The sequence below is a fragment of the Hemiscyllium ocellatum genome, chromosome 28 (genome assembly GCF_020745735.1).
Source record: "Hemiscyllium ocellatum isolate sHemOce1 chromosome 28, sHemOce1.pat.X.cur, whole genome shotgun sequence".
NCBI classification, from domain to species: Eukaryota; Metazoa; Chordata; class Chondrichthyes; order Orectolobiformes; family Hemiscylliidae; genus Hemiscyllium; species Hemiscyllium ocellatum.
In genome coordinates, this window is record NC_083428.1 from 5,088,003 (window position 1) to 5,110,226 (window position 22,224).

General features: G+C 45.0%; 1 protein-coding gene across 1 annotated transcript; it reads right to left on the minus strand.

Moving 5' to 3' along the window:
- Positions 1-433: 433 nt before the first annotated feature.
- tssk6 (testis-specific serine kinase 6) lies at positions 434-13,280 on the minus strand. Its single transcript, XM_060846568.1, has 2 exons — positions 12,472-13,280; positions 434-1,259 (listed from the first exon to the last, which is right to left on the minus strand). The coding sequence occupies exons 1-2, from the start codon at positions 13,278-13,280 to the stop codon at positions 434-436; spliced, it is 1,635 nt and encodes a 544-aa protein (XP_060702551.1).
- Positions 13,281-22,224: the final 8,944 nt, after the last annotated feature.

Below are 22,224 nucleotides of genomic sequence, written 5' to 3' on the forward strand. Positions count from 1 at the left end.
CCTTCCCTATCCCCAGTCCTGAAGGAGTATTGTGCCCAAAACCCTGACTCTCCTGCTCCTCTGCTGTCTGACCGGCTGTGCTTTTCCAGCACCACACTTTTTTTTCAACTCTGATCTCGAGCATCTGCAGTCCTCACTTTCTCCTGAGAGCTGTAGTCAGTTGGTCATTATACATTCAAAGTCAGAGGTCACTTTGGGTGCTAAGTAAATTGAGATATTGGAATATTACAAAAATGTCAAAGATTGGTCATGGTTTTATTAACCAGATCCAATTTCTGTGCCTATACCCAGTTTTAATGTTGTTCACAGCCAAAGTCTGGTTCAAAAAAAACGTTTCTTTGAAAACAACTTACCGTCTTAGAAAACTTAGAACAGTATCTGCTGGAATAATGCAACAAGGCTCTTGTATTGACCCTCTTTAGAGCATATTCCTTTATTTGCGTTCTCTAAACCATGCATGTCTTGTAACTTGGTTAGCCGTTGGACGCATCGGTGGACTGAAAGTTAACAATTTCTCTATCAAAGACTGGCACTTCTCCTCTAGCATAATCTCTTCTGGATAAATCACACCCATAAGCTGTTTCTCTGGTAACTTGCTGATGCTGGAGTCATTGAATGGCATATACCCGGTAACTATCACATACAGGATGACTCCCATGCTCCAGATATCATACTTTTTGGGATCGTAAGGGACCCCCAAGAGGACCTCAGGAGGAGAGTAGGCTGCAGAGCCACAGTAGGTAGTACTGAGCTCTGGATAGCCTCGGCTCTTCCTCCCAAATCCGAAATCTGCCAGCTTCACCTGCATCTGCTCTGTCAGTAGGATGTTCTCACACTTGAGATCCCGATGGACAATGTCACGCTCGTGAAGATACTTGATGGCTTTGGTAATTTGAGAAAACAAGCACTTGGCTTCCTGGCATGAGACACAGGTTCTTTGTTGGATCAACTGTAGAAGATTTGTAGAGACCAGCTCCATGACAATGTAGACTTTCCCATTGCGAACTTCAATAAACTCATAGACATGGACAATATGAGGATGCTTGATCCCTCTCAAAATGGCCAACTCCCTCGGCAAGAACTTACTGGCAAAATCCTTTGGAACTTTTTTCCTATCGACCACTTTGATTGCAACATTTTTGTTGTACTTTTTTGAAATGGCCTCTTTAACCTTGGAGTAGCTGCCTTCTCCTATAGTTTTTCCCAGTTTATAACCTAACTGTGCTAGTAGTTTGCTCCCCGACATGTTACACGGCCATCTTGTTAAGGCAATACCCTGATGACCCAACTTGTCCTATCAATGCACCTGCTGTAATAATTTCCAGTTGTGAAGTTTCCTTTGTGTCACGCCCCTGCCCCATCACCTTTTATAGACATGTACCCAAATGCTTTAAAATAATATTGACAGCAGCAACATCGCAGTGAAGTATAAAGAGCTTGGCCACTTCCAGTTGCCAACCTTCACCTGAACTTTCCAAATTGGCCAACTCTTTATGAGGTCACAAAGCAGCTCCATTCATTCTGTTTGTGTTGGCTTTAAGGGGAAGTAAAGTAGGGGATCTATTTGCGATGCTTACACTAAACATAGATTACATAATAAGGCATGTTTCTACGTTGACAGATTTGGGAGTGGTGACCTCTGACCTTGACACCCGAGTGTTATGAGATCACCCTCATCAAGGATAGGCTGGGCTACACTGCCCTCAATAGGCTGGCAGCCAATGGGCAAGGCTTCCCCAGCAGCTTTTCTGATTGGACTCTCTCCCTTGGGATTTCTACTTGGAGAATCTCAAAGAGCATTGGTTTTCTCTCGGCTACTGTACTGAATAGGCTGGCATTTTATTCTATAGAACGCTGGAGGCTGAGGGGTGACTTCGTAGAGGTTTACAAAATCATGAAGGGCATAGATAAGGTGAATAGCCAAGGTCTTTTGCCAAGCAGAATCCAGACATAAATGGATAAGATTTAATGTGAGAGGGGAATGATTTAAAAGGCAGCTGAGGAGCAACATTTTCACATCGGGTAGTGCATGTATGGAACAAACTGCCAGAGGAAGTGGTAGAGGTGGGTACAATTACAAAATTTAAAAGCTATTTGGACAGGTACATGTATAGGAAAGGTCGAGAGGGATATGGGCCAAACATGGACAAATGGGACTAGTTCCGTTTGGCACACCCAATTTGGATCGAAGGGTCTATTTCCGTGCTCTCTGCCTCCAAGATTCCACCAATAGGTTCATCTGGAAACATAATCCCAGTGGAAATATCCACAGTCTCCATGAGAAAAAGGGCTCTTGCAGGGAAAGGCAACAAACAGGATTCTCTCCATCGTCCTGGTTTGAAGGCTTGCCCCTTCTTGTCTCTTTCCAAGACAAAATCAAATTGTGCCAAGAGCCTATTTGTGGCCTCAAAAAGTAGTTAAAGGAAACATTCTGATGAAAAAGCCCATAATTAATCACAACATAATTAAATATTATTCAGAGAACAGACAGGCACATCATCTACAAGAGCAGCGTAATACTTGTTCAGTTCCAGCTAGATTCTGGCGCCCAGTCTGAAGTATCCCAGTTCAGGAAGGATGTGAAAAATTTGGAGAGGCTACAGATGAGATTCACTGGAATGATCCTGAAGATGTGAGAGAATAATTATATAGGGAAGCTGGAGAAACTAGGATTTTCGCCATCGAGTCGAGCAAGCTAAGAGGAGGTTTGAAGAATGAGAAGGGGTAAATATAGAGAAACTGTTTTCAGTGGCTGAAGGCCAGACGATGAAGAGGCATCCTGAAGGAAAGTGATTTTGTGGCTGGTGGTGGACATTTGGAATGCTGCACTGCCTGATGGGATGGGTATGTTCATCACTTTTCAAGATGGAGTGGGATTAAAAATTTAGTTGCTGAGGTTTGAGGATTGGGCTCTCCTGGCCTGCTGTTCAAAAGATCTGTCACTGAATGGCATCGCTGTGTGGTGTACTTTTCTATGATTCTACAATTCTTATTTAAAGGTTTCCCTTTGTAAGCAGGGAGTCTATTTGATTTGGTTTGTTTATTCTGTACAGACTTTCCTGCTCAAGCTCCTGCATAGTGTCATTGTTCCTTCCAAGTGGGAGGTCTCGCCTATAAAAGATCCCCCTTTTCAGCAAAAGGAATGGCTTCCTTGAAAAGCCTTTGCTCAAGGAGTTCAGAGAGGAGACACTCAGACAGGGAGACACTACTGAAGTTTTCTGAGGCAGTTTCTCAAGGTTTATCCTCATTGGGAATATCCTCTTCCTTTTATCCCAGATTCGGCCTTGACACTTTAACCATTAACTCATTGTTAACAGTCCCCATGTTCTGTGAATTAATGTACATTTGAAGAAATAATATTGAGAGTCTGTTTACTGTAGGTTCTATTTACTGAGAATCCCTGAGTTGCCTGTTTTACAGGAATGTAAATGATAAGTATTAGACAGAGCACCATAGATCCGAGAGGTTTATGAGGAACTAATGGTTTCGGCGGCATTGAGTTTTAAAAGCCAATGTCTCATAAACAGGGAAGATTATGAGAGAGGTGAAGACACACAGATTTAAGATTCTGAATAGGAAATAGATCAATGAACATTGATTTCGATGGTGAACTTTCAATAATAAGAGCATGATTGGAAATTAGAGAGAAGTAATGAATGCAATATTATTGGTCAAACTAGGTTTAGTTTGAAGGGAGACGAGAGAGAAGTTGGACAGCACTCCCTTTGTCTCACGTTACAGAGTATCCAAGGAGTATTAGAAAAGACTTCCATAACAGGATTTGAATTTTGAAAAGATTTTGGCTTTATGAAAGAATCAGTTGATTGTAGTGAAAGAAAAGCTTTGTTGTTGTTAAGGGCGTTGGGGAGACCAGAGATGCTAATAACAACGAAAATGTCAATACATGTAGAGGGATTCCGGCTGGAGAATAATGCTTGCCTTCAGCTCCAGAAACACCCAACAAACACAAGCAACAACTTCCCTTTGACCACTTTTACCCAATCCCATCAGCTGATGGTGATAATCTAACATAATGTCATTCCCACTGCTTCATTGATGTAGCCAGGCCTTCTGTAACATAACTGGATATTGAGTGCTGCCTCACTTGTCTATGGTAGGGAAACATTTCTACAGATGACCCTGATTAAAATAATCCTGCATCACTCCACAGGCGCTGCTGAGTTTCTCCAGAGTTTTAATTTCAGCAGCTGGAGTATTTTGCTGTTATCAATTTGTTGAGTTTGAGCTGTGTTGATGGTAGGGTGACTGGTCTGTGCTGAGGACTGTAAACTCTGGAATAATTGACAAAAGCATCTCTAACTGTTCTTCCTTAATTTCCTTCTGAAAACATCTTTAGCCAAGTGTTTTAATGTCTTCTTCCTTGGTCTGATGTTTGTCCCCAACAGTCACAATAAAAGTGCTATTTAACAGCTGGTTGTGATCATGGAAGGGATTTAATTAACAATGGAGCAAGCAGAGATGATAGGAAAAAAGACTGCCAAAGGTTAGTCCCAAAGCTGGTAAAATACCAGTTGTCTCTGAGGTCTCCAACACTTTCCTTAACAGTGTCTTCACATAGCCTTCTTTGGTCCTCTGAAGAGTCTTCTCATCTCTATCATACCAGAAATAGAAACTTCAGTTAATAAGGAGGAATTGGAGAAACTGGGATTGATCTCTTCAAAAAAGAGAAACTAATGTTTAATGGAGACTTTAAAAACCATGAAGACGAAAGGGTCAGTAACTAAAGAACACATATTTAATTGGCAAATAAACCAGTACTGGTATGAATTTTATTTAGTGATAGAGCTGTGCAGCACAGAAACAGACCCTTCAATACATGCCACATATCCTAAATTAATCTAGTCCCATTTGACCCATATCCCTCTAAATCGTTTCTATTCATGTACCCATCCAGATGCCTTTTAAATGTTGTAATTGTACCAGCCTCCACCACTTCCTCTGGCAGCTCATTCCATACATGCACCACCCACTGTGTGAAAAAGTTGCCCTTTAGGTTCTTTTTTATATCTTTACCCTCTCACCCTAAACCTATACCCCCTCTAGTTCTAGACCTTGCCTATTCACCCTATTCATGCCCCTTGCGATTTTATAAACGTCCATAAGGTCATTTGACATGGTGAATGATTATGATCAGGAACATGATGCATGAAGGTTTGATGGAAACAGATTCACTATTAAGTTTCAAACGGGAATGGGATAAGTGCTTTAACAAGAGAAACCTCACAGGGCCAGAAGGAAAGGGCACAGGGAATGGGGCTGACCAAAAACTGTCCAGAAAGAGCCCAGTCCTCAGAGGAATATCAAACATTACGGCTGGAGGTAACTCAGGCAACTATTAATCTGATGTCCTGTCATCACAGAGACATCAGTGCTGTGGATGTGTTGTTGACACCATATGGATTTTATTCTGTTCTGTCACTGGAGTTACTGATGACATCCTAAAACCATTCCCATCTGGATCTGTTGTCAGGTCATTGGTAAGAGAATAATTGCAAATCCATTGTTGTTGTTGTTGATCTTTATTTGGCTCTTACATTAGTTGTCTTGTCTTTGATAGGCCAATGTGATACTAATTATTATTAATCAGCCTCTTCAGACATGAGAAGACACAATTCTGTATGTGTGTGAGAGACAATATTGTCAGCTCACACACTTTTGAGTTTGGATCCTTGGAAATGTAATTTACAATGTGCAGTGGTGTAATTACTAATTTACCCTATTATCAGTGGTATGTAGGTGTGTAATGATGTGTATGACCTAAATCTGATCACTGTGTCTTTACCATGTACAATTCTTCAATCTTTGCTACGACAGATCAAATTTATATTCCAGGAGACTTGTTTAGAATTGGTCTCTTGTTTTATTAATCATGCAGAGCAATAGTCACAATCGTGTTCACTTGCTTTAAATAAAACAATTTGTCTCTTGCACGTGAACAGTGGCTAGATGGTCCTTATGGGCTCTAAAATGTATTGAGACGTTCCTAAATCATGAAAGGCACTATATAAATGCAAGTTCTTTCTTTGTTGCTGTTTGACAGAAAAATAATGGAGCTGTTAGGCTGCCTCAGTTGGTCATTTTGATTTGTTAACAGTGGGTTCCTCTGTGCATGGCCCAGAGCAGAAGTTCTTCCTGATCACAGTCCCTGTCTGTTCTGAGCCTTTCACTGATCCAGTAGCTGTAGAGAGTCCTGTTTGCAAAAGTCAGACTTGCCAGATCTTTCTGTGGTCCTTAAGTAACAGCTTCACAGAGAGACTGGGATCAAGGAGTTTCCATTGCTATAGGTAACAGGTATGTTTCTAATTATCCAGACTAACATGTATTAGTCTCCATGTGCTGCTTCTGTCCTAAACTCAGAATTAAATCACACATGCTTTTGGAGTGCAGCCCTTTCATCAGGTGCAGTGGGCTTGTGTGATTTCAAATAAACCTGTTGGACTATAACCTGGTGTTGTGTGACTTCTAACTTTGTCCACCCCAGTCCAACACCAGCACCTCTCAGAATGAAATACATGTTGCTCTTTAAACCCCAGGCTTTCTTTTATAGGAAATAATTTCGATTGTTTACTTTGGAAAGTGATTCAAAAGAAAATCCCCAAATTATGGCACATCTCCACTGCCTTCAAAATGTAAGTCACCACAGGACAGCTCTCTCATTCGGGAGTTTTAACCTGAGGGTCAGCACGCCTCGGGTGAGGGTCAGCACGCCTCGGGTGAGGGTCAGCACGCCTCGGGTGAGGGGCAGCACGCCTCGGGTGAGGGGCAGCACGCCTCGGGTGAGGGGCGAGGTTGCGAAGGAGATTCCATCATGGTAATCTCAGCCAGAATGGGAACTGAACCCACGCTGTTGGCATCACTCTGTGCTGTAAACCAGCTAAATAAAAACCGAAAGAGTTGCAGATACTGTAAATCAGAAACAAAAACAGAAATTGCTGGAAAAGCTCAGCAGGGCTGGCAGCATCTGCGGAGAGAAATCAGAGTTAACATTTCAGGTCCAGTGACCCTGAGTTCTGAGAGGAGGGGGTTTCCTTGTGGATGAGCTTGCTAGCAAAGCTTAGGCATTCTGGTTCACAGTCAATTTACTAATATTGGCACAACTTACAAGCTCATATTGCCACTATGTCATTCACTCTCTTGTCATCTAAGTTACTCCTTGTCTCAATTTTCTCCAGTTGTCATCATTCCAGTTCTGGTGGAGAAGTCTGGAATTGGAGTGGAGTGGGGTGTGGGGTTGGGGGTGTGTGGGGGTGGTGGGGGGCAGCCTTAGGGATGCCCAGATGCAACTTAGCTCAGAAAGGGCTCCTGGAACACTCTACCATAAACTACCCGTTCAATTCAAAAACTTGTAAGTGATGGTACGTTTTTTGTTCAGTAAAGGTTCCAGAGCCAAGGGGAACAGAAACAGTCAGATCAGAAAACAGGCCAAGCTAACAGAACTTTGGAACAGACTTAAAGGGCTGAATGGCCACCTCCTGATCTTCCATTCTGGGTTTTCAATTCACTCTTTTTCCCTCTAAATTGTCTGCTTCCCCATTGGCTGCCAAATGAAAGCATAACACAAACTGATTTGAGTAATGTTCTTCATTGTCATTTCTATTAAATTTATTGTTACATTAAAAGCTTTTCAAATCACTCTAATCTCTGAGAATATTACATATCCCTGGAATATTGGATATGGTTTTGTTCCTCCTGCATAAGGAAGAATGTACTTGCCTTAGAGACGGTGCAGTGGAGGCTCACTCAACCTGATTTGGGGATAAAAGGATTGCACTATGAGGAGGGATTAAGTAGAATTCAAATTTATTTGAATGAGAGGTGTTAGAGTCATAGAGATGTACAGCATAGAAACAGACCCTTAGGTCCAACCCGTCCATGCCGACCAGATATCACAACCCAATCTAGACCCACCTGCCAGCACCCGGCCCAGATCCCTCCAAACCCTTCCTATTCATATACCCATCCAAATGCCTCTTAAATGTTGCAATTGTACCAGCCTCCACCACATCCTCTGGCAGCACATTCCATACACGTACTACCCGCTGTGTGAAAAAGCTGCTCCTTAGGTCTCTTATATATCTTTCCCCTCTCACCCTAAACCTATGCCCTCTAGTTCTGGACTCCCCAAGGAAAAGACTTTGTCTATTTACCTTATCTATGCCCCTCATTTTTGTAAACATCTATAAGGTCACCCCTCGGCCTCCGACGCTTCAGGGAAAACAGCCCCAGCCTGTTCAGCCTCTCCCTGTAGCTCAGATGCTCCAACTCTGGCAACATCCTTGTAAATCTCTTCTGAACGCTTTCAAGTTTCACAACATCTTTCTGATAGGAAGGAGACCAGAATTGCACACAATATTCCAACAGTGGCCTGACCAATGTCCTGTACAGCCGCAACATGACCTCTCAACTCTCCTTGAAATGTACAAAATTAGCAGAGGACTTGATATGATAGACACTGGGAGATTGTTTCTCCCTGGGGCTGGGGAATCTGTTTCAATACTGACACAAAATAAATCCCTTCACACTCTGGGTTTGTGAATCTTTGGAAATGTCAACATCAAGGAACCAAGGATGGTTTATCATGGAGTGTTTTCCAGATAGTATTTTAGTTTATGTTTGGAATGTGGGCATCACTGTCAGGCCCAGCATTTATTAGAATCAAAGAGTACCGACAGTATGAAGCAGGCCATTAGACCCATTGAGCTCACACAGATTCTCTGAAGAGCGTCTCATCCTGAAACATCCCACGACCCTATCTCTGTTACCCTGCATTTCCCATGGCTACTCCACCTAACCTACACATGTTTAGACATTATGGGGCAATTTAGCATTGTCAATCTACTCTAACCTGGGCAATGGGAAGGAACTGGAGCACCCAGAGAAAACCCACGCAGACACGGGGAGAATGTGCAAACTCCACATGGACAGTCCCTGGCACTGAGAGGCAGCAGTGCTCATCACTGAGCCACCATGTTGCCCAATTTATTACCCATCCCAAATTCTTTTTGAGAAGCTGATGGGGAATTGCCCTCTTGAACCACTGCAGTCAATGTGCTGTAGGGATCCCCACAATGCTCTGATGGAGAACGTTCCAGGAACAAAACCAGAAATTGCTGAAAAAGCTCAGCAGGTCTGGCAGCATCTATGGAGAGAAATCAGAGTTAACATTTCTGCTCCAGTGACCCTTCCTCAGAACTGATGGTAACTAGGAAAACATTGTTTTTTATGCAGAAGACAGGGTGGAGACAGAGATAAGATTCCAGGATTTTGATGCAGCAGCATTGAAGGAACAGCAGAACAGGGGAAGTGGTGGCATTTTGGTAATGTCACTGGACTTATAATCCAGATCCCTAGGTTCTGAGTAAAAAAAAAACAGATTGCTGGAAAAGCTCAGCAGGTCTGGCAACACCTGTGGAGAGAAATCAGAGTTAACATTTTGGTTCCACTGATCCTTCCTTGGAAGGGCCAATTTCTATTTTAGGCTCAGATTTACAGCATCAGCAGTTCTTTCCGTTTTTATTTAATGTTCTGAATACGTTGGTTCAAATACCGCCTTGGGAGATGGTAAAATTTTAATTCAATTAAAAATCCAACTCTGTTAACCTTGTAATGGGTATCAACTGTTATAAAAATCCATCAGGTTAACTAATGTTCTTTAGGGCGAAACATCTGGCGTCCTTACTTGGTCTGGGCCTATATGTGACTCAACTCTTAACTGCCCTCTGGGCAATTAGAGATGGCAATAAATGCTGGCTTGGCTGGTTGGATGCCTGCATTCCACAATCCAAATTTAAGAAAAATTATTTCTATCTCAGTACAATGTGTGTTTTGCAGGGGGTGGGGTTCCCATGCATCTGGTGCCCTTGTCCGCCTAGATGGAAGTGGTTTTGGGTTTGGAAGGTGATGTCTAAGGATCTTCAGTGAATTTCTGCAGTGCATCTTGTAGATGGTACACACTGTTGCAACTGAGAATTGGTGGTGGAGGGAGTAGGTGTTTTTGCATGTCGTGCTTATCAAGCAGGCTGCTTTGTTGTCCAGCTTCTTGGGTGTTGTTGGAGCTGCAATGATCAATAGATTTTTGAACACAAAGGAAGATAAGGGATTTGTGGATCAGATGGAAATCAAGCATTAGTACAGAATGTCAGTCATGATTGCACTGAGCGGCAGGAGAGATTTGAGTTGCAAAATGACCGACCCTAATCTTTTTCTTTTATGACCTTATGTATTTCAGTGCTGCATAGTGCATTTACCAGCTTCCAAGTCTATATTCTTGCGTTCATTTTAATTTGCTGCACTCCCCACTCAGTGGGAACCGTTCACAGGTATATTATGAGAATTAATTTATTTCTCCACATACAGATGGAGTTAACACAAAATGAAGAGAGGAGCCTGGCTTAGATTTTTAAACTTAGTTCTAGTTATCTGTGTAACAACAGAAAAAACAACAATGACATGTGCTACTGCACATTGGCATTTCACAAGAAAGAAATTCACCTTCACTACATTCTGACATACCATCAAGATCAGGAGCATACTCTCTGCAGATTCCTATTTTTCAAAACACTTTTTTGGCTTTTCTGTGTCAGCAAAGTTCTCATTGCAAACTCCAGGAGGCTGTATCTCTTAGAATTATCGAGGAGAAAGTGAGGACTGCAGATGCTGGAGACCAGAGCTGAAAATGTGTTGCTGGAAAAGCGCAGCCAAGAAGCAGGAGAATCGACGTTTTGGGCATGAGCCCTTCTTTCCTCATTCATGAAGAAGGGCTCATGCCCAAAATGTTGATTCTCCTCCTTGGATGTTGCTTGACCTGCTGCGCTTTTCCGGCAACACATTTTCAGCTCTCTTAGAATTATCACAGGCTTCACAAGGAAAGGATTTTCAAACCCAGTTGGTGAACGATGCCTTGCTGGTGACCCAGACTACATGAATGAGATTGTCTGGTTTAATGGATTGCTTCAGGAAGGCTTCAGGAGTTGAATGGCCAATATCTGTTACTATGCTCTTGCTTAAGTTAGTTAAATTGTCTATGAATTAGTTGTTGGCAAAATCAGTTTGTATTTGACATATCTCTTGTGCTCCTGTTACATTTAAATGAAAGTTGTAACTATACAAATACCAACAAAAACAAATTCCTAAATCTTTTCAGGAGAAAGATGGTACAATCCAAAGATATGCAGGTTAGGGTGGAATGGCCGTGGTAATTTGCCCATAGTGTTCAGGGATGTGTAGGTTAGGTGCATTAGTCAGGGGAAATGTAGAATAATAGGGTAGGGGAATGGGTCTGGGTGGGTTAATCTTTGGCGGGTCGGTGTGGACTTGTTGGATCGATGGGCCTGTTTCCACACTGTAGGGATTCTATGAAAACATCTTGGATGTTGCCTTTAGGTTATTGGATTTTTCAATTGTAGAACATTGCCCAGTTCCTAATGGAGGTCAGAGATTGTCAGGACCATTTTATTTGATACATTTTGATCAGCAAATACATAGCCATTTAATTCAGGGCAAGTTTTAATTTTCAGTTCTTCCAATATGCAATTAAGTATAGAGTTAACAGTTTATCCATCACCTTCAATATTCACTCCTTCTGCCATTGGCACACATTAGCAACACTGTGTACCTTCTACAGGATGTATTGAGTAACTTGTTAAGACTCCTTCAACAGTACTTTCCAAACCCACAACTTGTACCATCTCAAAGGGCAAGGCCTGCACATAAGAAGTCCAAGATAATCACCATTTTGATTTGGACCCATATCGCTATTGCTTCATTGCCAGTGAAGTCTTGCAACTCCCCTTCTGACAGCATTGTGGGTCTTTCTACACTGCAGCCATTCAAGAAGGCAGCTTGTCACCACCTTCTCAAGCACAACAAGGGGTGGTCAATAAATATTAGCCAATTATACCCAACACTCCAAGTTTGATCTGTTTTTAAAGATCCTTTTCTCCCTTTCTCTCTCAGCTTTGTCGAGATTCTCTTGAAATATATCTAAACTATTCACTTCAAGCACTCCCTGCAGTGGTGGGTTCTCCTCTCACACCACTGTCTGGGTAAACAGGTCTCTCCTGAACTCCAGATTAGATTTGTTAATATATTTATGACCCCTAATTCTGGACTCACTCAAAAATGGAAAATCATCTGCACTGTCAAATTCCTTCATAATCTTCCGGTACAGATTTCTAATCACTAATAAGTTTGCTTTTTCAAAGCTGCCAAGTACCTCAGTGATGATGGCAGTAATATGTGTGTGACAACAGCAAAACTGGTTTCCCTTCGGCTACGGTTCACTGGGGTTGAATCTCCTTCCACTCAAAAGCTCCGACAGTGACTGAAAAAGAAAGCTTGTGCATTTTCAAAGCTTTAATTGCAAGTGGTTTTAGAAACGTCGTTACACTCATTATGGTAACACTATGAAGAAACTAATGTTCATGCCCCAGGGTTTTTGGGTCACACTACTTGTTGTCTCTAAGCCATATGTGCTTGACAATCTGGTTGGCAGCTGGTCGTCCTGAAGGGCAAAACTGTAACAGCTCCCTAATCAGAGTTTGGCATTTGTCCTCCAGTTGGATGCTATCTGGGTAGACCACTCCTTTCTGCTGGCTCTTGGGTAACTTGCTGATATTCGAATCATCAAAAGGCATGCACCCGGTCACTATCACATAAAGAATGATGCCCAGGCTCCAAATGTCATACTTTTTGGGGTCATAGGGGACCCCCATGAGGACTTCAGGAGGGGCATAGGCAGCAGAACCGCAGTAGGTGCTGCTGAGGTCAGGATAGCCATGAATCTTCTTGCCAAATCCAAAGTCGGTGATCTTTACCTGCATTTCTTCGGTCAACAGGATGTTTTCACATTTGAGGTCTCGGTGAACAATGTCGTGCTCGTGAAGGTATTTGACAGCGCAGGCAATCTGGGAAAAGAAATGACGGGCTTCATTGCATGGGATGTGGCCTCTGTGCTGTATCAACTGAAGAAGATCTGTTGCTGCCTGTTCCATAACAATGTAAAGCTTCCCATTGCAAACCTCAATGAATTCATACACCTGAACAATGTGAGGGTGTTTGATTCCTCTCAAGATGGCCAACTCCCTTGGCAGAAACTTATTGACAAAGTCTGGTGGAGCCTTCTTCCTGTCTACTACCTTTATGGCAACATTCTCCCTGTATTTCTTGGAACTCCCTACTTTCACTTTAGAATAACTGCCTTCACCGATTGTTTTCCCTAGTTTATAACCTAACTCTGTAAGAAATGTGTCTCCGGACATGGTGCATGGCCATGTTTTTTTTTAAGCCAATTTTTTTGAGGTATTAGCCTTATGAGTAAACCAGTTCACACTTGTGCTGTAATAATTTGCAATTATGAAGTTTCTGCAGGCATCATGTACCTGGTGGCCATTTATAGACATGGCCTTGGAAGAAATGTTTGAAAATGTTGGCAAAAGTCCTGCTTTTTTGATTCTGTGAATGCCCCCAAAAAGATTAGAGTGCAGGAGAACAGCACTACAGTGATGGGGAATTAGACAGTAATGAATTGAGTGGTAATGCAAAGTTATGGCTACATCATCTCGCAAGTCCAGGGCCACCCCAGGTTCAGTAACATTTCCATATTCAGCTTGGAGATATATCTCAGTCTTGGAGATCGTTCCATGTGCAAATCAGTGCCTAATTTCCACATAATTTGTGATTTTACAATCCAGTTTGCTTGATTGTAGTCTGTTTGCTTTTGGACAGAGTGGTGATCCACTGTGGCGAGGTCTAACAACATTATCTTGATCGTGCCATGGATGACAGCAGGTGACCTTTGAACTTGCTTGTCGAGGGGAGAGGTCAAACATGCACTCTGACTTCTATGACATCACAAGTTAGACAAGCAAAGGAGGATTGAGTGACCTCGTCAGTACAGCAGGCTAATGATGAGCTAAAAGCAACTCCATTCACTGAGACGTGAATGCCGTTTTGATGAGGAAATACGGGGTGGAGAGATGTAGGCCTGGCCCATGAGGAAGCCACATCTCCTGATTGCTTACCTTAGCACAGGTAACTCTGGTACATTCAATAAATGAAAAGAAACCTTTCTGCTCTCTCTGACATGAACTGCAAAGAGGGCTCCTGGGGTGTACGTATTATTTTTGTGTAATAATCATTCACATTTACAGGGCTCTGGGGAAAGAGCAGGGGAGTTAGATCAATCAGATGGCTTGACAAAGAACCAGCGCTAGATGAGTGGGACAAGTAGTCACTTCCTGGACTTTATCATTTCATGGTTGTATGAGATGTGCAAACTAAGTTGTATGACTTAATAACTATGCAAACATTTCTCCAGTTGGTTTTAATGAAAATTAACATGAGAAATGTATCATAGAATCATAATGGTCAGAAGGATTATATAGAGCTAGGAATATAATGCATGGGACTGTGTAAATGTTTGACAAGGAAGGCAATTAGTCAAGGAATTATAATAGAGGATATAATGTTAGGCCAATGATTTGAATATTTTGCTCAATGTCACCTGGAGGTGTAAATGGAAACCTTTCAGAACTCTGCTTGAGGGGATTCTGGATAAGATAGAATCCAGAGTATTGTTCCTTGGTTTTAAAAGACTGGAAGTTGATTGAATGAACAGATTTTTTAAAAACTCTTTCTCATGTTCTAATGTCCTTTGGGAAGGACTTGCTTCTAAGGTTGAAGGTAGTGGCTTTATGCCATTTTCCTCAGTCGTGCACAGAGTCCAGTCAGCAGTGATAACAGAGTGGGATATAAAGGGGACAGTGGAGTCTTGGACAATTTGAAATTGATCAAAGGTGAAGGGGATGTGGACTACTGGAATACTCAGACCAACAGGGACCAAAGTCATCAATCAGAGATTCAGTTGATATCCTGAAGCAGAGAATGAAGAAAGATATACAACAGAGATACGTCTGGGGGTACTTTATAAAGGAGATGAGAATGTGAGGTTGAAAGTTCAGGGTCAGCATGAACAAACAGTCTCATTTGGCCTGAGGAAGTGACGAAGGAAGAGGAATGGAATTGTTGAAGAGAGAGTAAGGAGGTTGGCAGCGACCAAAGACAACGTCCTCAGTCTTCCCAACTAGTGGTAATTTCAACTCATCCATAGAGCTAACCAGACAGGTCCGCATGACCACAAGAAATAGAAACAGCTTCTCAAGCCTGCTTCTCAATTTAGTAGGATCAAGACTGACCTGACACTCCTCACGTCCACTTTCCTGTCCTTTCCCTGTAGATCCTTAGTGATCTCTGACAGTGCAGCACACCCTCAGTACTGCACTGAGGTGTCAGGTTAAATTTAGTTGTTATGAAGCTTTAACATACATGTATATGTCCTCACTTGCCCTGGATGGTTGCAGCTCCAACAACACTCAAGAAGCTTGACATCATCCAGGTCAAAACAGCCCACTTGACAGGGTAACATCACCACTTGAACGTTGCCTCTGAGCCACTCACCATCCAGACTGGGAAATATATTGTAGTTCCTTCAACAGTGCTGGATCAAATTCCTGGAATTTTCTCCCTATCAGCATTGTGGGTCAACCTACAGCCTGTGGAGTGCCTCGGTTCAACCAGGTAGCTTCCCCCTCCCACCCCCCAACCTTCTGAAGGGCAGCGAGAGGCATGCAATAAATGCTGGTCAACCAGTGATAACCATGTTCTGTAAGTGAATAAATTAGAAAAAAGACTTGGAGGTCACCGTTAAAAGTATCATCAACTAGCCAAGATAGTAACCTGAATAAACTTAAGTAGACAAGTTCAACATGTAACTCCAGTAACTCTGAGTGCCAAAATCAGTAAATGACATCCGTTCAGGGGAGGGGATATGGTGGGGAGGGGGAATATGGTGATGAGGGGGGGAGGGGGGAATATGGTGATGAGGGGGAGGGGATATGGTGATGAGGGGGGAGGGGGAATATGGTGATGAGAGGGGAGGGGGATATGGTGATGAGGGGGAGGGGGATATGGGGCTTTGTGGATGAGGGGGAGGGGGATATGGTGATGAGGGGGGAGGGGAATGTGGTGATGAGGGGGAAGGGGAGATGGTGATGAGGGGGCGGGGGATATGGGGAGATGGTGATGAGGGGGCGGGGGATATGGGGAGATGGGGGGGAGGGGGATATGGGGACATGGGGGGAGGGGGAGGGGGAGGGGGAGATGGTGATGGGGGAGGGGATATGGGGACATGGGGGGAGGGGGAGGGGGAGGGGAGATGGTGATGGGGGAGGGGATATGGGGACATGGGGGGGAGGGGGAGATGGTGATGGGGGGGAAGGGGAGATGGTGATGGGGGAGGGGGATATGGGGACATGGGGGGGAGGGGGAGATGGTGATGGGGGAGGGGGATATGGGGACATGGTGATGAGGGGGAGGGGGAGATGGTGATGAGGGTGAGGGGGAGGGGGAGATGGTGATGAGGGGGAGGGGGAGGGGGAGGGGGAGATGGTGATGAGGGGGAGGGGGAGATGGGGACATGGTGATGAGGGGGAGGGGGAGAGGGATATGGTGATGAGGGGGATATAGAAAGGTTATGGTGGGGAGGGGGATATGGAGAGGATATGGTGGGGAGGGGGGAGGGGGATATGGGGAGGTGGATATAGAGAGGATATGGAGGGGAGGGGAAGGGGATATGGGGAGGATATGGAGGGGAGGGGAAGGGGATATGGGGAGGATATGGTGGGGAGGGGGATATGGTGGGGGTTGGGGAGTAGGGAGGGGGAGGGGATGTGGGGAGGGGGAGGGGACATGGTGGAGAGTGGTGGGGGGAAGGGATATGGTGGGGAGTGGTGGGGGAAGGGGATATGGTGGGGTGTGGTGAGGGGAGGGGATATGGTGGGGAGTGGAGGGGGGTTGGGGAGGGGAGGAGGAGTGGGGAGGGGATATGGTGGGGGTGGGGAGGGGGTGGGGCGAGGGGGAGTGGAGAGGGGATATGGTGGGGAGGGGGAGTGTGGAGGGGATATGGTGGGGAGTGGGGAGGGGGAGGGGATATGGTGGGGAGTGGTGAGGGGAGGGGATATGGTGGGGAGTGGTGAGGGGAGGGGATATGGTTGGGAGTGGTGAGGGGAGGGGATATGGTTGGGAGTGGTGAGGCGAGGGGGAGGGGTAGTGGGGAGAGGATATGTTGGGGAGTGGGGAGGGGATATGGTGGGGAGGGGAGAGGGGATATGGTGGGGATTGGTGAAGGGGAGGGGATATGGTGGGTGGGTAGGGATTGGGGAGGGGATATGGTGGGGAGCGGAGGGGATATGGCGAGGGGGGAGGGGAGGGGATATGGTGGGGATTGGGGAAGTGGAGGGGATATGGGGAGGTGGAGGGGATAAGGTGGGGATTGGGAGGGGGAGGGGATAAAGTGGGGATTGGCAGGGAGTGGGGGAGGGGATATGTTGGGGATTGGGAGGGGGTGAGGGTGGGGGAGGAGATGTGGTGGGGATTGGAAGGGGAAGGGGAGGGGATATAGTGGGGATGGATATGGTGGAGTGACAGGGTAACTATGAAGGGGGAGGAGGGACTGGATATGGAGGGTGAGGGGGATATGGAAGGGAGGGTTATGGGAGAGAGGGGGCGGAAAAGAGAGTTTTGGGTGTGCTGATGAAGGTGGGTTTTGGGTTGGGTTGGGTTGGGGTAGAATGGGGAGTGGGGAGAGGTCGGTTTTGGTGAAGGGTGTTGTGGGATGGGGCTATAGGGAGAGCTGAGATGAGGGACACGGCATTTTGGAGAATTGACGTTGTAGGTCAAGTAATAGTGAGTGGTTCATTTGGGTGGTGATTTGAAGAGAATAGGAAATATTATAGGAGGGAGTTGAGGTGGATATGTTGTGGAGTAATGTGAGCTGCAGAAATGATGGTATCTGTAGTGAGAAGGAGAATTTTAATGTTTTGAGTCCAATATCACCCTTCAATCTGAAGAATAATAATGTTGGACTCAAAGGTTAACTCTCTTTCTCTCTTCAAAGATACTGTCAGATTTGCTGAGTTTCTCCAGTACTTTCTATTTTTATTTCTAAGTCCAGCATCCACAGTTCTTTGCTTCTGTTTTGTGAATTAATTTTATGGAGTCTGAAATTTCTGGGCATTGGGATACATTTGTGGTGGCTCTGGGTGGTGATGAAGGGATTCTACACTGTGGTGGAGGAGGTGGGATATATTTGATACCTATGTAAGGATGGGATATTTTGATTTTTAAAAAAAATGAGATGCAAGGGTCTTTTTTTATTAGATTAGATTAGATTCCCTGCAGTGTGGAAACAGGCCCTTCGGCCCAACGAGCCCACACCGACCCTCCGAAGAGCAACCCACCTAGACACATTCCCCTACTTTTACCCCTGACTAATGCACCTAACACTATGGGCAATTTCGCATGGCCAATTCACCTGACCTGCACATCTTTGGATTGTGGGAGGAAACCAGACCTCCTGGAGGAAACCATGCAGACACATGTGCAAACTCCACACAGACAGTCACCTGAGGCTGGAATTGAGCAAAGTTCTTCTGCAGCTGTACAGGGCCCTGGTGAGACCGCACTTGGAATATTGTGTGCAGTTCTGGTCTCCAAATTTGAGGAAAGACATTCTGGCTATTGAGGGAGTGCAGCGTAGGTCCACAAGGTCAATTCCTGGAATGGCAGGACTATCTTATGTTGAAAGATTGGAGCGACTGGGCTTGTACACCCTTGAGTTTAGAAGACTGAGAGGGGATCTGATTGAGATATATAAGATTATTAAAGCATTGGACACTCTGGAGGCAGGAAACATGTTTCCGCTGATGGGTGAGTCCCGAACCAGAGGACACAGCTTAAAAATACGGGGTAGGCCATTTAGGCCAGAGATGAGGAGAAACTTCTTCACCCAGAGAGTGGTGGCTGTGTGGAATGCTCTGCCCCAGAAGGCAGTAGAGGCCCAGTCTTTGGATTCGTTTAAGAAAGAGTTGAATAGAGCTCTCAAGGATAGTGGAATCAAGGGTTATGGAAATAAGGCAGGAACAGGATACTGATTGAGGATGATCAGCCATGATCATAATGAATGGTGGTGCAGCTTCGAAGGGCAGAATGGCCTACTCCTGTACCTATTGTCTATTGAATTTCGGACCCTGGTGCTGTGAGGCAGGAGTGCTAACCACTGAGCTACCATGCCGCCGCGACATATATGTAAAATGGTGGGGGCGGTTTTGGTGGTGGTGCTAATCATAGAATGTTTAATTCATTCATGGCATGTTGGAGTTACTGCCAGCATTTATTGCCCATCTCTAATTGCTCTTGAGAAGGTGATGGTGAGCAGCTACGTTGATCTGCAGGCCACTTGATGTAAGCATGTCTGCAGTGCTGTTAGGGAGACAGATTGCACCCCCTTCACTAACACACAACTGTCGGTGCCAGGTTGAGTGTGGGTAGTTGGTGCTGTGAGCTACCATGACTAATAAAGTTGAGTTGTAGCAGCCAGCGCTGAAGTTGTGGTTGAGGCGATGGATTAGAATAGGTCAATCAGTGAAAACAGCAGGAATGGAAATGAGTAACAGTGGTCAAAGAGCATGGAAGTTATGAGAGAAGCAGAGGAAACTGGAGCAGCACAATGACGGTGCTCAAAAGATAATGTATGAAGAAGAATCGAGGTGGCACAAAGAACACAGTAAAGATGTTTTTTGGAGATGATAGGTAGCAAGGAGGAAGAAGGCTGCCTAAACAGTAGCAGGTATCAGAATACCGCAGAAGACTAAAATGAATAAAGACACTGAGGGGTGCCAGTATATCCATCCTTTGTGATAAGGCCTCCTCCTACTCTTTCGAGCCTGCTCCAATATTGATTACAATCTGTGTTGGATGATCAGCTGCTTTCCCCCCATATTCATTCTTTCATTTAGCTCCAAGTGCTATATCCAACTCCTTGAAATCACAGAATGTCTTAGCCTTCACTGTTTTCTGTGGTCATGAATTCCACAGGCTCACCCCTCTCTGGGTGAAGGAGCTTCTCCTTGTCTCCATCCTAAATAGTTTATCTTGTATCCTTAGACTGACCACTAGTTCTGGGTTCCCCCACAATCAGCATTATCATTCCTGCTAGGCAAAAGTGAGTACTGCAGATAGAGTCATAGAGATGTACAGCATGGAAACAGACCCTTTGGTCCAACCTATCCAAGCCAACCAGATATCCCAACCAATCTAGTCCCACCTGCCAGCACCCAGCCCATATCCCTCCAAACCCTTCCTATTCAAATACCCATCCAAATGCCTCTTAAATGTTGCAATTGTACCAGCCTCCACCACATCCTCTGGCTGCTCATTCCATACATGTACCACCCTCTGCGTGAAAAAGTTGCCCCATAGGTCTCTTTTATATCTTTCCCTTCTCACCTTAAACCTATGCCCTCTAGTTTAGATTAGATTAGATTAGATTTACAGTGTGGAAACAGGCCCTTCGGCCCAACAAGTCCACACCGACCCGCCGAAGCGCAACCCACCCATACCCCTACATTTATCCCTTACCCAACACTACGGGCAATTTAGCTTGGCCAATTCACCTGACCCGCACATCTTTGGACTGTGGGAGGAAACCGGAGCACCCGGAGGAAACCCACGCAGACACGGGGAGAACGTGCAAACTCCACACAGTCAGTCGCCTGAGTCGGGAATTGAACCCAGGTCTACAGGTGCTGTGAGGCAGCAGTGCTAACCACTGTGTCACCGTGCCGTGGACTCCCCAACCCCAGGGAACCAGAATTTAGATTAGAGTGGTGCTGGAAAAGCACAGCAGGTCAGGCAGCATCCGAGAAGCAGGAAAATCAATGTTTCAGGCAAAAGCCTTCAGGAATGAATGCAGGGAGCCTCCAGGGTGAAGAGATAAGTTGGGGGGGAGGGGTGGGTGGGTGGACAACCAACCTCACCGCCCCGTGGCCCAACATTTAAACACCCCCTCCCACTCTGCCAAGGACATGGAGGTCTTGGGCCTCCTCCACCACCGCTCCTCACCGCCCGACGCCTGGAGGAAGAACGCCTCATCTTCCGCCTCGGAACACTTCAACCCCAGGGCAACAATGTGGACTTCACCAGTTTCCTCATTTCCCCTTCACCTTACCCCAGTTCCAACCTTCCAGCTCAGCACTGTCCTCATGATCTGTCCTACTTACTAATCTCCCTTCCCACCTATCTGCTCCACCCTCCCCTCTGACCTATCACCTCCATCCCCACCCCCATTCACCTATTGCACTCTTTGCTACCTTCTTCCCAGCCCCATCACCTCCCCCCCCTCCAAACTTCCCTGCATCCATTCCTGATTGAAGAGCTTTTGTCTGAAATGTTGATTTTCCTGCTCCTCGGATGCTGCCTGACCTGCTGTGCTTTTTCAGCAGCACTCTAATCTAATATCTTTCCTGTTAGAATTTCGTAGGTTTATTTGAGATTCCCTTCCTTCTGAACTCTGCCATATGTAAAGGGCTAATTGATTCAGCCTCTCTTCATGTCAACTTTTGCTGCGTTCCGTCTGCAATAAGAACATCCTCCCTCCGAGACAAAACTGCATACAATATTCCAGGTGTTGTCTCACCAAAGCATTGCACAATGCAGCAAGACATTTTTGCTCCAGTACTCGAATCCTCTTGTTATGAGGCTAAAAGTGATTTGCTGCCTTGACTGTCTCCTGCACGTGCATGCTAACATTAAGCAACTGGTGTCTGAGGACACTCAGGACTCATTGCACCATCCCATTCCCTCAATTTGTAGCCATTTGGAAAATTTGCTGCCTTGTTTTGACTATTTATCCAAATTAGACTGCATCTGCCATGCATTTACCCACTCACTCAGCCTGTTCAAATCACACTGAAGCATCTGTGCAACTTCCCCACAGCTCATCCTTCCATCTGTAGATTTGAAGACATTACATTGAGGTACCTGACATACCTCTTGGGTTAGTAAATTTGAGGATGACACTAAGGTCGGTACAATTGTGGATAATGCCAAAGAATGCTGCAGGTTACAGAGGAACATAGATAAGCTGCTGAGCTGAGAGGTGGCAAATGGAGTTTAATGCAGAAAAGTGTGAGGTGATTCAGTTTGGAAGGAGTAATAGGAATGCAGAGTACTGGGCAAATGGTAAGATTCTTGGTATTGTAGATGATCAGAGAGATCTTGGTGTCCATGTGCATAGATCCCTCAAAATTGCCACCTAGGTTAATAGGGTTGTTAAGAAGGCATATGGTGTGTTAGCTTTTATTAGAG